At 43.4% G+C, this 13992-nt stretch overlaps 1 protein-coding gene and 1 long non-coding RNA gene across 2 annotated transcripts; both read left to right on the top strand.

Annotated features, from left to right (window-relative positions):
* Positions 1–4233: 4233 nt before the first annotated feature.
* LOC131332947 (uncharacterized) lies at positions 4234–5551 on the top strand. The gene is made up of 3 exons (XR_009201684.1): positions 4234–4363; positions 4434–4504; positions 5254–5551. It is a non-coding gene; the product is annotated as an uncharacterized LOC131332947 (long non-coding RNA).
* A 4715-nt stretch (positions 5552–10266) lies between these two features.
* LOC131330121 (uncharacterized) lies at positions 10267–10974 on the top strand. Its single transcript, XM_058363610.1, has one exon. It carries the CDS (start codon positions 10267–10269, stop codon positions 10972–10974), a length of 708 nt encoding a protein of 235 aa, XP_058219593.1.
* The last annotated feature ends 3018 nt before the right edge of the window (positions 10975–13992 follow it).

Below are 13992 nucleotides of genomic sequence, written 5' to 3'. Positions count from 1 at the left end.
TACTTTACATTTCTTGCTCTAGGAGTAGCTTGTAACGTAACTGTCTGTTCGATTGTGTTCTCATAGTCGATTGACTTCTACCTCGAGGAATAATAAAGTCCATTTTGTTGTTCTTCTTCCATCTCCATTCACTTCATTAAGTTTGTTTCCAAAGAAGTCCTGAAATACGGCAAGGAACCAAACTCCATCACCACAAACACCCACATTTCCAACACGCTTAACAACTCTTAGTCGAGTCGTCGACTGCAAGTAAAAAATAGACAAACAAGTGTCCTATATAAAATTACACTAAAAATATTTGTATGTAAGTATTAATTAAGTTTCTTTATAAATCGGTAAACTGTATGCCTTTCTTTTCTCCACACACTAATCTAGTTATCGTAATGTGAATGACTTGTGTCTTAACTCACAAATATTACTATATAAGGCATTACAATTAAAAGAATTTTTTTGCAAGTTCACGTGAAAGAAGAAATAATATACTAACTAAAAATGATGGATGAAATTCACTATCTTTTTCTTGATGAAATTCTTCTTCACCACCGTAAGAAATATGTGGCCTCCACAAGCGTAAGTTTCTGGGTTCGCAAGTGGCTATGAACAGCTTTTACAACATTCCTCGATACTTTAATAAATTTAACACACATCAACTCAGAACATAAAAAGCGAAAAAAAAAAAGAAAAAAAAAAGGATGTGCTGAGCCTTCTCTTGATTTGTAGATTGCTATATTTGGTATGGTTGGTACTAACCGATTCCGTGTTGTATAAATAATTTTTCAGTATGATTGTATAAGGATTTCAAGAAGATTGATCCAGGCGGATTTGAATTCGCAAATAAATGGTTTCAAAGAGGGAAGAAGCATTTGCTCAAGTACATCAAGAGGCCAAGAAATCGAAATCCTCAAAAATTGCAGCAAAAAAGAGCCACGAGACCTTGGCTAGATCATCAACAATTTGGTACAAGAACCGAACTAAAAAATCCATGGCCAAAAGTGAACTCAGAGGAAACTATGGATGCTATTTTGACCAAAATGAAAATGGGAGGGACTGAAACAAAAATGGGAGGGACCAAAATCAGGAGGAATTGACAACATGCCAATCGAAACTGCAAACAATGTTCTCTATCTTCTTGAGCTCTGAGAATTTCATGTTGTGGGACAAATTGTTGGAGGATGAACTGAATATTTGCAAGACTGGTCATCAAGTCAGAGAGTTTGTGCTATATCATTCTAAAATGGTCCCTGAAATATTGAAGAGTTGGATTGCAAAGTCATAGGGATGGGAGTGCATGGTATATGAGAGAGATCATTTGTAAATGGTATGCCCACCTTCTTGTAATTCATTTTTCATATATTTCATCAAACATTGAGCTTTGTTACTAATGTTATTATTATTATAAAAACCATACAGAAGTGTGTATATATATGATACTATGATGTAAATGGTAAATGATGTTTCGTGTTTCTATCCCTGAGAAAGTGACATGGATGAACTAGGAATTTTTTCACATGGATCACAAATTCAGATTATTAGGGTTAATTGTTCAAAAACTCGTTCCACCAGAAGAGACAACCCAACTCGACCTAATTTTTGTCAGAATGGATGGTTTCGATTGTGCATTTTCAAGGGACACATGCAGTACCAAATAAAATTCAGCTCGCAGATCGAGTATTAGGTCATAAAATGACATGCCCATTGAAACTCTGTCCGACCATATATATGTGATAATAAACTTACACAGAGATAGGTCCAATCTTTTTGTGGGTCAGGATCTCCCGATCAATGCAAAAGTGGTCGCTTGCATATGTGTATGTATATAATCTAACATGAAGGTCCATCTTAACGAATCATAATTGTTGAGTGGATAAGATGTTGGAGAAACCCCTTAACATTTATGCTTACAATTAAGCAATTTTGCTGGAACTACGGTGCCAATCCAATTCCTACTTTATATATATATATATATATATATATATATATATATATATATATATATATATACACACACACACACACACACACACAGAGTTAGTCTCAAATGAGGGAGTCCACATTTTAACTAAAATGCGGACCTCCTCATTTCTTTCATTTTCCGATCGAATTTCAATGATCCGAGCCGCTCAATGTGTTCAGAACGTGATTTTAAGGGTACCCGCTAGAAATCGGCAAAAAAAAAGATCGGGAAGGGCTTCATCCGAGCAGTTTTTGTTTGAACCGTTCAATAAAAAAATAAACAAAAACTGCTCCGATGAAGCCCTTCCCGATCATTTTTTTTGCTGATTTCTCGCGAGTACCCTTAAAATCACGTTATGAACATATTAAGCGGCTCAGATCATCAAAATTCGATCGGAAAAGGGAGGTCCGTATTTTATTAAAATGAGGTGGTACTCATAAGAGCGAAACTATATATATATATAGTCCACTTCTTATAAAGGCGCCCTTACAGTATTACGGTAAAGACTTCTCATTTTCTCCCATTTTCCGACCAAATTTCGATGATCTGAGCCGCTCAATGTGTTCAGAACGTGATTTTAAGGGTATTTGCAAGAAATCAGCAAAAAAAAAAGACCAGGAAGGGCTTGATTTGAGCAGTTTTTATTTGAACCGTTCGATAAAATACAAATAAAAACTACTCAGATCAAGCCCTTTCCAGTCTTTTTTTTTGCTGATTTCTCGCGGATACCTTTAAAATCACGTTTTAAACACATTGAGCAGCTCGGATCATCGCAAATTGGTCGGAAAAGGGACGTCCTTACCGTAATACAGTAAGACCGCCCTTATAAGAAGTTTGGTGTGTGTATGTGTATAAGGCCATCCACAATGGTAGAATCAAAAATAGATAACCAAAAGTTGACACATCAGCTTTTGATTATTTATTTAAGAGGTTGTTAAGCTTACCAATGTTGAGATTCACAATAGTCGCTTCTAGTCTATAACCAAAATAAGGGGTCCACAGCCTAAAATTGGTTATCCAAAGCTTAAAAATGCTTTTGATTATTGAAAAATATTGCTAGTTTTGGTTATCCAAAACCTAAAATTTGATTATTTTTAAGGATGTTGCTAAGTTTGATTATACCATTGTGAGCCATCTTTTGCACAAACATTGTTAACTTTAAAAACAATTAACATTTGATTATACCACTGTGGATGGCCTAAGGCCGCCCTTCTACTGCGGACGCCCGCAATTTTCTTAAATGCGGACTTTGCCCGTGAGCCGTTGGATCTCATCCAACGGCTGGGATTTTAAAATGAATCTCGCGGGTAAGATAGGACCGTGGGTCGGGTAAATTTGGTCGCGGGTCAATCCATCCGGGTTATAACCCCCTTTTTCCGGGTTAGGATCCCATCCAGTATACTCCAGTCCAGTCCAGTATTGTCCAATGTGTGGACAAGATCAACTTAGGAAAATTCCTTTGTGATCTATGGCTAGCTTGTTGCCACATAGACCAACCAAACTCACACTTCAAAAATCCATAATTTTACTGATGCCAAAACAAATCCTATATTACGGAATTTTTTTGAATATATTTGGGGTACCGCCACGTGGTGCCCTAATTATTCTTAACATCGCACATTTATGTAGGGTTTACAATTAAGTATATGGGTCCGCAACTAAGTGCATGAACTCTACAAAAATATTGATGTTGATGGGTGTCGGGGCTACTTGCGGTGCCCGACAACCACCGAATATTTACTCCCTATATTAAAGGGTGTTTCGGCTTCATAATTAAAGCTAACTTTTGCTCAAATATTTTGAAAAATAACCATTTTTCAGTAAAAAAAAGTCAAATATTTTTTTGCTAAAAGTGGTTTTTTTCCAAAATATTTAGATAAAAGTAATTATTTTTTACCTTTTCAATTTCTCTGTTCAAGAATAATCAATAATTTTTAAATGTTTGACGCAAAACTAACAAATGCAAACTTTTTATTAATAAAAAAAAAAGACCTAAAAGAACTTTTTGTTTAGTGGAACAAGAACAACACCTAATTAAATAAAATTTTTTATAGAAAGTGCCTACATTAACATCATCTCTACGAGATCCATTTGTTATTGGCGGGAGTAATATAATGCTCGTTAAAGAGTCAATTTCAGATTGAAAAGAAGAAGAAGAAGTGTGATTTTGGTTGGTCTATGTGACAACAAGCTAGCCATAGATTTCAAAAGGATTTTTCTAAGTTGATTTTGTCCACACAATGGACAATACTGGACTGGAGTATACCGGATGGGATCCTAACCCCCTTTTCCCCTCATTTGGACGCCCCTCAACCCAGACACAGAGAGAGAGAGAGAGAGAGAGAGAGAAAAGATGGCGAAGACAGAAGAAGAAGAAGGAGAAGTCACAGATCTGTTCAAAACCTCCAGGTATCTCTCTCTCTCGCTCTCTCTCTCTTGCTCTCTCTCTTGCTGACTCTTTCTTTCTCTTTGAACCCAGTCTATACTAGGGTTTTGTTTGGAATGATACCCACGACGAACAAGGACGATGAAGACCCGACCTTCCTCGAGGTATCTCTCTTTCTCAGTCAATTTGTTCAAACCCAAAAAATTAGGCGGGGGTGGGGTTTTTCGAAAATCTGATTTTTTTTTTTTCCGAGAAGAACACCCCTTTCCCCTTACAAATCTGAAAATCTGATTTATTTTTTATTTATTTATGTTTTTTGCGTTGGTCAATTTATGTTTGTTTTTGTTTTTGTTTTTTTCGAACATATTTATGTTAGTTTGAAAATCTGATTTTGTTCGAAAATTTGTTACTTATATCCCTTCAATTAATCCCACAAAGTGGCTGGTGCTTTGCTTCTGATTTCCTTGAATTAATCTGTATCATTAAGTAGTTGACATCGTATAGAATTGAAAAAATGGAGATCTATTGTGGGCTTCAGTTATATTAATGTGAAACAATGAAACTGTGTAAGTGTGTGGATAGGTACATGCTTACACCAATATTACATATGACTTAGGGCTCCAATACAGAAGATTAGGGCTTTATTACAGCATCTTAGGGCTCGGCTCGATTAAGTCAGGTTTGTAAAAAATGGTTCCAATAAAAAAAGACCATGCAAGTGTGCTTTTGTTTCGAACCAGAAATTAGGTGCTCCAAACCCTATAATTTATTAATCCCCCAGTTCAAAGAAGAAAAAAAAAATCTGAAATGAATCTATGTTTTGTATATTTCCTTGTGTTTGCATTTTCCTTCTCTTTTGGTTCGTTTGACTAATGTTGTGCTGAAATGGACCACATTTGTATGTTGCGACTAGCCCTGCAGCAAGTGGTGGATTGATTGGTGCGACAAGTACACTCAGAATGTTGCACATTCGGGAGATGATATGTCCCGCCAATTGACTGGCCCATTCCATGATTTCAAAGTCGACCTCCAACGCTTAGCAGGATGCATGTTCGCCATAGATAATTCAGTCCGTGTTGTAATTGTTATTGGGATTGTAATTTGTGTACTCCAAGCAATTCAACTTATGCGTATGTAATTGTAATTTGTTGTCGTACTAGTAAGTTTGGAAAGGAATTGGAGTTGCTTGCAATCCAACTTATGCAATTTGATCTCTTCAATCAATGGTACACTGTTTGAAGGTGAAATTATTGGGATTGTAATTTGTGTACTCCAAGCAATTCAACTTATGCGTATGTAATTGTAATTTGTTGTCGTACTAGTAAGTTTGGAAAGGAATTGGAGTTGCTTGCAATCCAACTTATGCAATTTGATCTCTTCAATCAATGGTACACTGTTTGAAGGTGAAATTATGCAATTTATTTTGCTTTCTGTTGAGACAGGTTCTGAGTTAGGTGGTTTAAGACATGTGGTAGTGAGTTGATTTACAAAAACCTTGTATACCTAATACCTGGGTTTCAAGCCATGTAAAGAATGGTGTAGCATGTGTGGGGTTTCCAATTAAAGAATGAAAATAACCCTGACTTCTGGACTTTGAGGTTGCTGGGTCTTTTGAAAATTCGTTATATGGGAGGGCCTGGCCGTACAATGATACAAGTCTTTTTTAGTCTCACTTTGAGAGACAAATGTAGGTGAAGAACTTGACGTCTTTTTAGCCTCACTGTGGGAGAGTTTTGAGGGCCTGGGCGTACAAGTCTTTGAACCACATTTTTCAAAATCTGTCAAACAAACATTACAAGTCCCCTGTTTTTCAGATTAGTCCTTCTCTCCTCCCTTGTTCTGGACTGAAAAAAAGGCAACCATTCTCCAAATTACGTTACAGTCAAACCATTCTCTATATCACAGTCAAAACAAAATAAGTTACATTGATCAAGTATCAAGTCTCCAAACTTAAAAAGGCAACCAATTATCAAGTATTAGTCAAACATCTTCTCATGAGTCATTGAAACATCCCAAAGATAATTGAAGCATTACAAACATCCCAAACATAGCTACTTTCCAAATTCTACTCCACAAACATCTCCAAGCGTTATCTTTGACATCTCATCCCCATCTCCGGCCGTCACCATCTTCTCACGAGTTGTTCTCCATCCTGAAACACGAATAGGTAATAATATAAATGGAAGAAACAAAGGAATTTGACCCAAGTCCTTAAGAATCATATCAGATTCAAAAATCATATCCAAGTCCTTAAGATTTGTCACAGATTTTTTGCAAAGCTATGGCCTTCTAATACCATTCCCATTCACAAACCAAAAACTATTCTTTGAATATTTTGTTGCCACTTTTGCACATACAAACACATGGCTTTCTCAAAAAATTGTGAGCCAGTAATTCGTTTGGTCTGTCATCTTATCACTGTGAATCAGATTTCCCAAGCTATCATTGAGAGTGACAACAAAGAGGTCATCAAGCTTTTCTCTACAGAAAATGTTCCTCCCTGGGAATCTGCTACTTTGATCCATGACATTAGGCAACTGTCTTCTAATTTTGTTAGGAAGTTTTCCTGGGTACCTAGGAGTTGTAACAGGGCTGCTCATTGGGTTGCATCCCATTCTCTTATAGGCTCTATCCCTTTGAATTGGCTTTCTGTGCTTCCCTTTCATTTATCTGTTATTTGTAAAGATGATGCCTCTGTTGAGGCTTTGAGCTAATGAGAATGGTAAATGGTAAACAGTTCAACCAAAAAAAAAAGTGTGAGCCAGTCAATAGTTTACAACAAAAGAGCTTACCTCAACTTGACACAACAAAAGAGCTTACCTCAACACATATTCATGATTCACTCGAGAGAAAAAAAAAAGAGCAAACTGAAAAATCATTTTCCGGTGTGTACAAACATATTCCTCCAGATGCGAGTCACCTTATCATCATCACTCTAACTCGAAATTTAAAAAAAAAAAAAAAAACTAAAGAACGAAATAAAAAAACCCTAACTGGAAATTAAAAAAAATACAGAGAGAGAGAGAAAGAGAGAGAGAGAGAGAGAGAGAGAGAGAGAGAGAGGAGTTACCTTGTTTGAATCGTCTAGGGCTCGATTAGGTTTTGATTACAACTCGATTTCAAGGTATATCTCTCTCTTCAAGCCCTGATTAGAGAAGGCGAAAATCAAGAGGGTTAGTGTAGGGGGCCGAAATATCCGAAGGTTCACAAGGTCCAAAAAGGGGGGATGAGGGTTCACACGCTGTTTGACCCATCATCAAAGCTATCACAGTTCACCTGTAAATAAGTTTGGACATCGGCCGGACCGAAGGATAGACGGAACCACGAGTACTTCACCGAACAATTATAAGCTATATCCGAACGTACGACACATGAGTTCGCTCGGGGTCTTGTCAAGCGCACGGATACGAACTTCCGTTTGTTCGGCTAGGGTTTGCTTCGGTCGGGATATCCTATGCTCGGATAATTCGCATGCCGGACGTGGGTCCCGCCTAACCTGGACGATTGTGGAACCTTCCATAAATATCTACTAATAAGTAAGCTGTCTTCTCTGACATTCGAAATGACATCTCTGAACGATGTGACCTTTCTGACATCAACCCATGTGGCTCTGATAGACTAGGGAAGTGGTGTTCATTAAATGGCCCTGCTAGAAGGCGCCATCCGAGCAGAACGTGACACGTGGAAAGTATGACCAACTTGCTCAGCACTTCACCTCTTTGCCTATAAATAGAGAAGCATGACCACTGAGAGCAAAGGATCCCAAATCTGGTCTAAAAGAACACTTCTTTCTTTCCAACATATTGTTCTGACTATACTTCTTCTCTCCACCTACTGACTTACTCATCGGAGCTTCTTCCCGGAGGAACAGCCCCCTCCGATTCTGCAGGTACATCAAGACCGGCATTAGCTTTCACGATCTCATCTTCGAAGATAGCCACACCAGAAGAATCACGAAGAAATCACGCCCCCACAATTGGCGACTCTGCTGGGGATGTGAAAACAACTTTCGGGGTGTTCTTTGTGTTCTTCGCGTTCATAATCAGTTGAGGGCCTGTGTTCATCTCAGATCCTGTTTGTTCTTCGTATTTGCACGGAACAAATGGCTCAACATCTCTCACCTCCGGGTCCAAAGAACTTTACCCTTGGGTTGGAGGGCTACGGATCTATCAACCTTGAGCCCCGTCAAACGGCTAGGGCGGTTCCACACGTAGCCCGCCAACTTTCTTTTCCACCGACCGAGTTGGATATCGCCTTGGCCAAACAAAAACGTCAGGCAGCGGTTATTACCATGCTGCAACAACAACTAGAGGAGCGAGACGGAGGGTTGACCGTAACCCCTGCAAACGAACATCCGGCCGAGCCCAGTCGACCGAAGAGATCCCACAAACGAAGTAGACCGTCTCGTCCAGCCCAAACGGCCGAACTCGCCGTTACCGAACGACGAACTGTCTTTGAGCGCCTTGATCAGGGGGTTTCACGACCTCAGCTGACGAGCATCATTCGTGCCGAGAGTACTCGATCCTCGGCAACGGGCTCCACAGCGGGAACCAATAGGGGAGGCGAGTCTCTCCGAACACAACACCGATCCGAACGACGGATGAGTCAGAAAAGCGGGAAGAGGCCCGTGGACTTAAATGATCCACCTCGGCGACCCCATACCAGTAGCAACCGGGAATATTCATTTCAATCGCGACATGATTCCGAACGTCACGATGGGCGACACTTTGCCAACTCTGGCAGTCGACACCGAACAGAAAGCAGAGGAAACCGTTCAGAGCACGATAATACGATTATCCTGTACGATCAATTCACGGGCCTGCCAACCGTGTACCAACCCATCGACCCGGCTCTTCAACCTCGGAACGCTCCATTGACGAGCTTGAGGGAGGCACATGCGCCCTTAATGCTAGCTGCTCCACGACCGAGGGAAAAAGAGGAGCACCGTCGGCGCCATCGGCGGGAAAAAAGAAAGACTCCGGAGTGGCATACTGATGTTCTTCCCCCTGTCGTCCCGCAGATCGTAGCCGAAGGGCAAGCCGAAGACAATTCGAAGCTCGGGAAGGCAAAGGCTTCCCCCTTCGTGGATGCTATACAACAAGAGCGGTCGCCAGACAGATTCGTCATGCCGAAGCTGAAGCGTTATGAGGCAAAAGAAGACGCAGTCGCGTTCGTTTGTCGCTTCAGGCAAACCATGAGCCTCCATAACTTTTCTGACGCCCTTATGTGTAAGATCTTCCCGCTCACTCTCAGTGAACCGATCATGTTATGGTACAATCAGTTGAAGCCCAAATCCATTTCTTGCTTCAACGAGCTAGAATTGGAGTTTAGCAAACGCTTCGTTACCAGCAACATTCAACCGAAGACATTATCGATGCTGGTGAACATGCGAAGAGCGGCGGGAGAAACACTGCGACTCTATACCGAGCGTTACTGGGAAGTCTATAACCTTATTCCCGACTGTGATCAAGGGGTAGCAGCCGAGTCTTTCATGAATGGGTTGGACCCAACCTCCGCAATGTTTCGTGACCTCTCACGAAATCCACCTAAGACAATGGGAGAGCTCATGACAATAATCGAGAAAGATTGCGTTCACGAAGAAGCAATGGCCGAGCGACATACGTCAAAGGCTGAACCTGTCAAGACGATAGGGCCGAAGAAGCAGGTATCGAACGTTCGCCAAGGGCAAGGAAGTCAGGGTAGCTCGGGCCAGGCATCGAACAAGTCGAACAACAAGGGCCGACCCCCGCAGCACCCTCAGCCACAATCCTGGACACAAACGAAAAGAGAACCCTGACCGGACGAGTACGTCGCCGAACGTACGGTATTCATTGAACCTATTTATAAACTTCTTAACATCATTGGCAAATTGCCGTTCTTTATTTGGCCAACGGTACTCTTAGGCACCGTCGGAAGCGGACCGGGGATGTGCACGTATCATAAGGAACGTGGCCACTACACCACGCAATGCCCACCTTTCAAAAGGTATCTAGAAGAGCTAGCAGCTGCCGGTCACCTCAATCAGTGGATCGACGTTCGGCAAAATCCACTTCCTCCACCTCCCCCTCTTGTTGGCAATCTCGTGAGCGTCATACAATGGCTAGTATCCGAAGGAAGGGCGGCCGAACTTCGTTCAGAAATTGACAGGGCTGTCGCCTCTATATCAGTCTGCAACGTGGGCGCTTCGGGAAAGCGAAAGTGGGAAGATCCGAGCTTCGGCGGCACCATAACTTTTTCTTCCGACGACTTAAAAGGAGTGCAACTTCCACATGCAGATGCCCTCGTCATCACTATTGCTATTGAAAAATCAACCGTGCAACGGGTATTGATAGATCCGGGAAGCTCGGCCGATGTCATGTTTTTCTCCACTTATCAGAGCCTCAGATTATCTCCCGCTCAACTTCGGACAGCGTCAACTCCCCTTGTCAGTTTTACAGGAGCCCCGGTATGGCCACTCGGCCTGATTGCCCTCCCTGTGCGAGCTGGATCACGCATCCTGGAGATCGAATTTGTGGTGGTTGCTTCGCCAAGTCCGTACAACGTCATTCTTGGCCGAACCTGGCTACACGAAATGCAAGCGGTTGCTGCACCGTATCACCAGGTGGTAAAATTCGTTGGATGGAACGGACGATAGGAAAGCTTGCGAGGCGATCAAATCCAATTCAAGAAATGCTACATCAGCACTGTAACGAACAAACAGAGCTGCATGGAGGTACAATGCGTGGCTGCCGCTCCTATCCCAGTGATTGAGGATGTTGGTGTACTTGCCGAACAACGGTCAACCGAGGAGCTAATACGTTTTTCCATCCCTGGGAAAGAAGGAAGATATTTTTTGATCGGGAGTTCATTGAGCATGGACGAACGTGAGGAGATGTATCAATTCCTGATGAGAAACATGGAGGTCTTTGCTTGGACACCACAAGACATGCCGGGCGTGGACCCTTCGTTCGCCATGCACTCATTGAATGTAGATCCGAATAGGCGACCGGTCGTGCAAAAAGTCCGACGCTCGTCGACCGCACATACCGAAGCTGTGATAGCAGAGGTGAATCAACTGTTGGAAGCTGGCGTCATTCGGGAAGTGCTATACCCCACCTGGCTTGCCAACCCAGTGGTAGTCCCGAAGAAAAATGGGAAACTAAGGGTTTGTGTCGATTACACGAACCTCAATGACGCCTGCCCTATGGATCGATTTCCACTTCCTCGGATTGAGCAGATGGTAGATGCAACGGCGGGATGCGAGCGCTTGAGCTTCATGGACGCGTATCGGGGTTACCATCAAATAGCTTTGGATCCGGAAGATCAAGAAAAAACGGCTTTCATCTCGCCTCGGGGAACCTTCTGCTACAAGGTTGTCCCGTTCGGCCTGAAGAATGCAGGCACCACCTTCCAACGCTCCATCACGAAGATGTTTCCTGGCATGCTCGGCGTAAAAGTAGAAGCTTATATTGACGATTTGGTTTGCAGAAGCATATTCGCTCGGGATCACCTTCGGGATCTGGGAGAGGTCTTTGCTGTTCTAAAACATAGGAAGCTACGTCTCAATGCCGAGAAATGTGCGTTCGGCGTTAGCTCGGGGAAATTCCTGGGGTACATGGTGAGTCGCCGAGGAATCGAAGCTGACCCAACCCAAATTTTGGCTGTGCAGAGGCTCCGAGCTCCGACGACAATTAAAGAGGTACAGCAGCTCACGGGGATGGTTGCTGCCTTGAACCGTTTCATTCGACGTTCAAGCAATCTCTACTGCCCATTCTTCCGAGCAATCACAACAAGCCGACGCAGATTTGTATGGACAGAGGAGTGCGAGCAGGCTCTGCGATCTTTAAAGCAATACCTATCTCACGCTCCTTTGCTCGTCAAGCCCCTGCCCGAGGAAGATCTATATCTTTACCTTGCTGTTTTCGACCATGCAACGAGCGCGGTTCTTGTTCGGAGAGAGGGGATGGACCATCAACTGATCTTCTATTCCAGTAAAACGATGACGGATTCTTAGACGAGGTATCTGCCTATGGAAAAGTTAGCCTTGGCTCTCGTTTCTGCTAAAACGAGCCTCTTGCCCTACTTTCAATCCCATAGGATTGTGGTCCTCACTGAGTTTCCTCTCAAAGCTGTTCTTCGGAAAACGGACACATCGAGCCAGATCCTGAAGTTCTCTCAAGACTTGGCCAACTTCGACATCCAGTTCGAGCCTCGGACAGCTATCAAAGGGCAAGTCCTGGCCGACTTCTTTGCCGAACTCACTCCCGGCTTACGCGACGAAGCCAATGCCCTGGCAACTGCCACTGAAGAAGCTCGAATTCAAGAAGAAGAGGTTTTGGAAGGGCCGTCCAGCTGTCATGCCGAACCACTCCGTGCTCGGTATTCCCTCGGACGCAAGAAACCCAAACGACAATGGAAGCTCTTCTCCGGCGACGCTTGGCGACTGACCGTCGATGGAGCATCTAATGTTCATGGAGCTGGTGTAGGCATCGTCCTTGTCTCACCCAGCGGGACTGTTCATGAAAGCGTGGTTTCGATTGGGTACACGGCGACGAACAACGAGGCGGAATATGAAGCTCTAATTGCAGGCCTCCAACTTGCTCTTCGGCTGGATGCAGATTCGGTTCATGTCTTTTGTGACTCTCAGCTCATTGTGGGGCATTTAAACGATGATTATCAAGCCAAAGATCACTCGGGAGCTATGAATGCTTACGTGAGCCACGTCTTAGCTTTGTTCGGAAGATTTGGACGCGTAGAAGTGGAGTGGATCACTCGGGAGCATAACGCCCATGCTGACGCCCTTGCAGGTCTTGCTTCAGTCTACAAGACCTCGGGTAGTCGCACCATCACCTTTGACGAGGTCCCCAAACCAAGCTTCGAAAAGCCGTGTGAACAGGTTATGGCCATCACCCTCGGCCCAAGCCAGCTGGATTCTGTGATTGCTTACCTGAAGAAGCAAGCGCTACCGACGAACAAACGCGAAGCGTACAAAATCCGTTGCCGAGCCGCCAATTTTTTCTTGGGACCGAATGACAATCTCTACCGACGGACTTTCACTGGCCCCGATCTGCGTGTCGTCCACGACGACCTTGTGCCAGCCGTTCTGGAAGAACTTCATTCGGGTAGCTGTGGGGCTCACTCAGGAGGACGGTCCCTTGCACAGCGTGCCCTAACACAAGGCTATTGGTGGCCGAAGATGGTCAAACAATCCAAAGAATACGTGAAGCTCTGTGTTCGGTGTCAAAAGCAAGCATCTCTCATCCACCAGCCTGCGTTCCCCCTTAAAATGATCACCAGTCCGTGGCCGTTCGCGGTTTGGGCTTTTGACATAGTTGGCAAGATGCCGAAGGCGCCTGGAGGATTTGAGTACATGCTCACTACCACCGATTTGTTCACCAAGTGGGTAGAAGCTTCCCCCATGATCAAGACCACCGCCGGGGACGTGGAACGCTTTATTTGGAAGCACATTATCTCCAGGTTCGGCGTACCGTACGCCATCCTTTCTGATAATGGCTCCCAATTTGTTGCCTCCGCTCTCAAAGCTTTTTATGCGAAGCGCCACATTACCATCCAAAATTCCTCGGTGGCATATCCACAAGGTAATGGACAAGCCGAAGCATCGAACAAGACAATCACTCGGGGGCTGAAGCGCCGTCTGGATCGGAAGCTCGGT

Source organism: Rhododendron vialii, chromosome 1a, assembly GCF_030253575.1.
Source record: "Rhododendron vialii isolate Sample 1 chromosome 1a, ASM3025357v1".
Taxonomy (NCBI): domain Eukaryota; kingdom Viridiplantae; phylum Streptophyta; class Magnoliopsida; order Ericales; family Ericaceae; genus Rhododendron; species Rhododendron vialii.
The sequence above is the reverse complement of the archived record's forward strand: the minus strand, read 5'-3'. Positions and strand labels throughout refer to the sequence as shown.

Excerpts from the sequence above, each read along its gene's own strand:
- LOC131330121 (XM_058363610.1), top strand. The coding sequence starts at position 10,267 with ATGTGCACGTATCATAAGGAACGTGGCCACTACACCACGCAATGCCCA.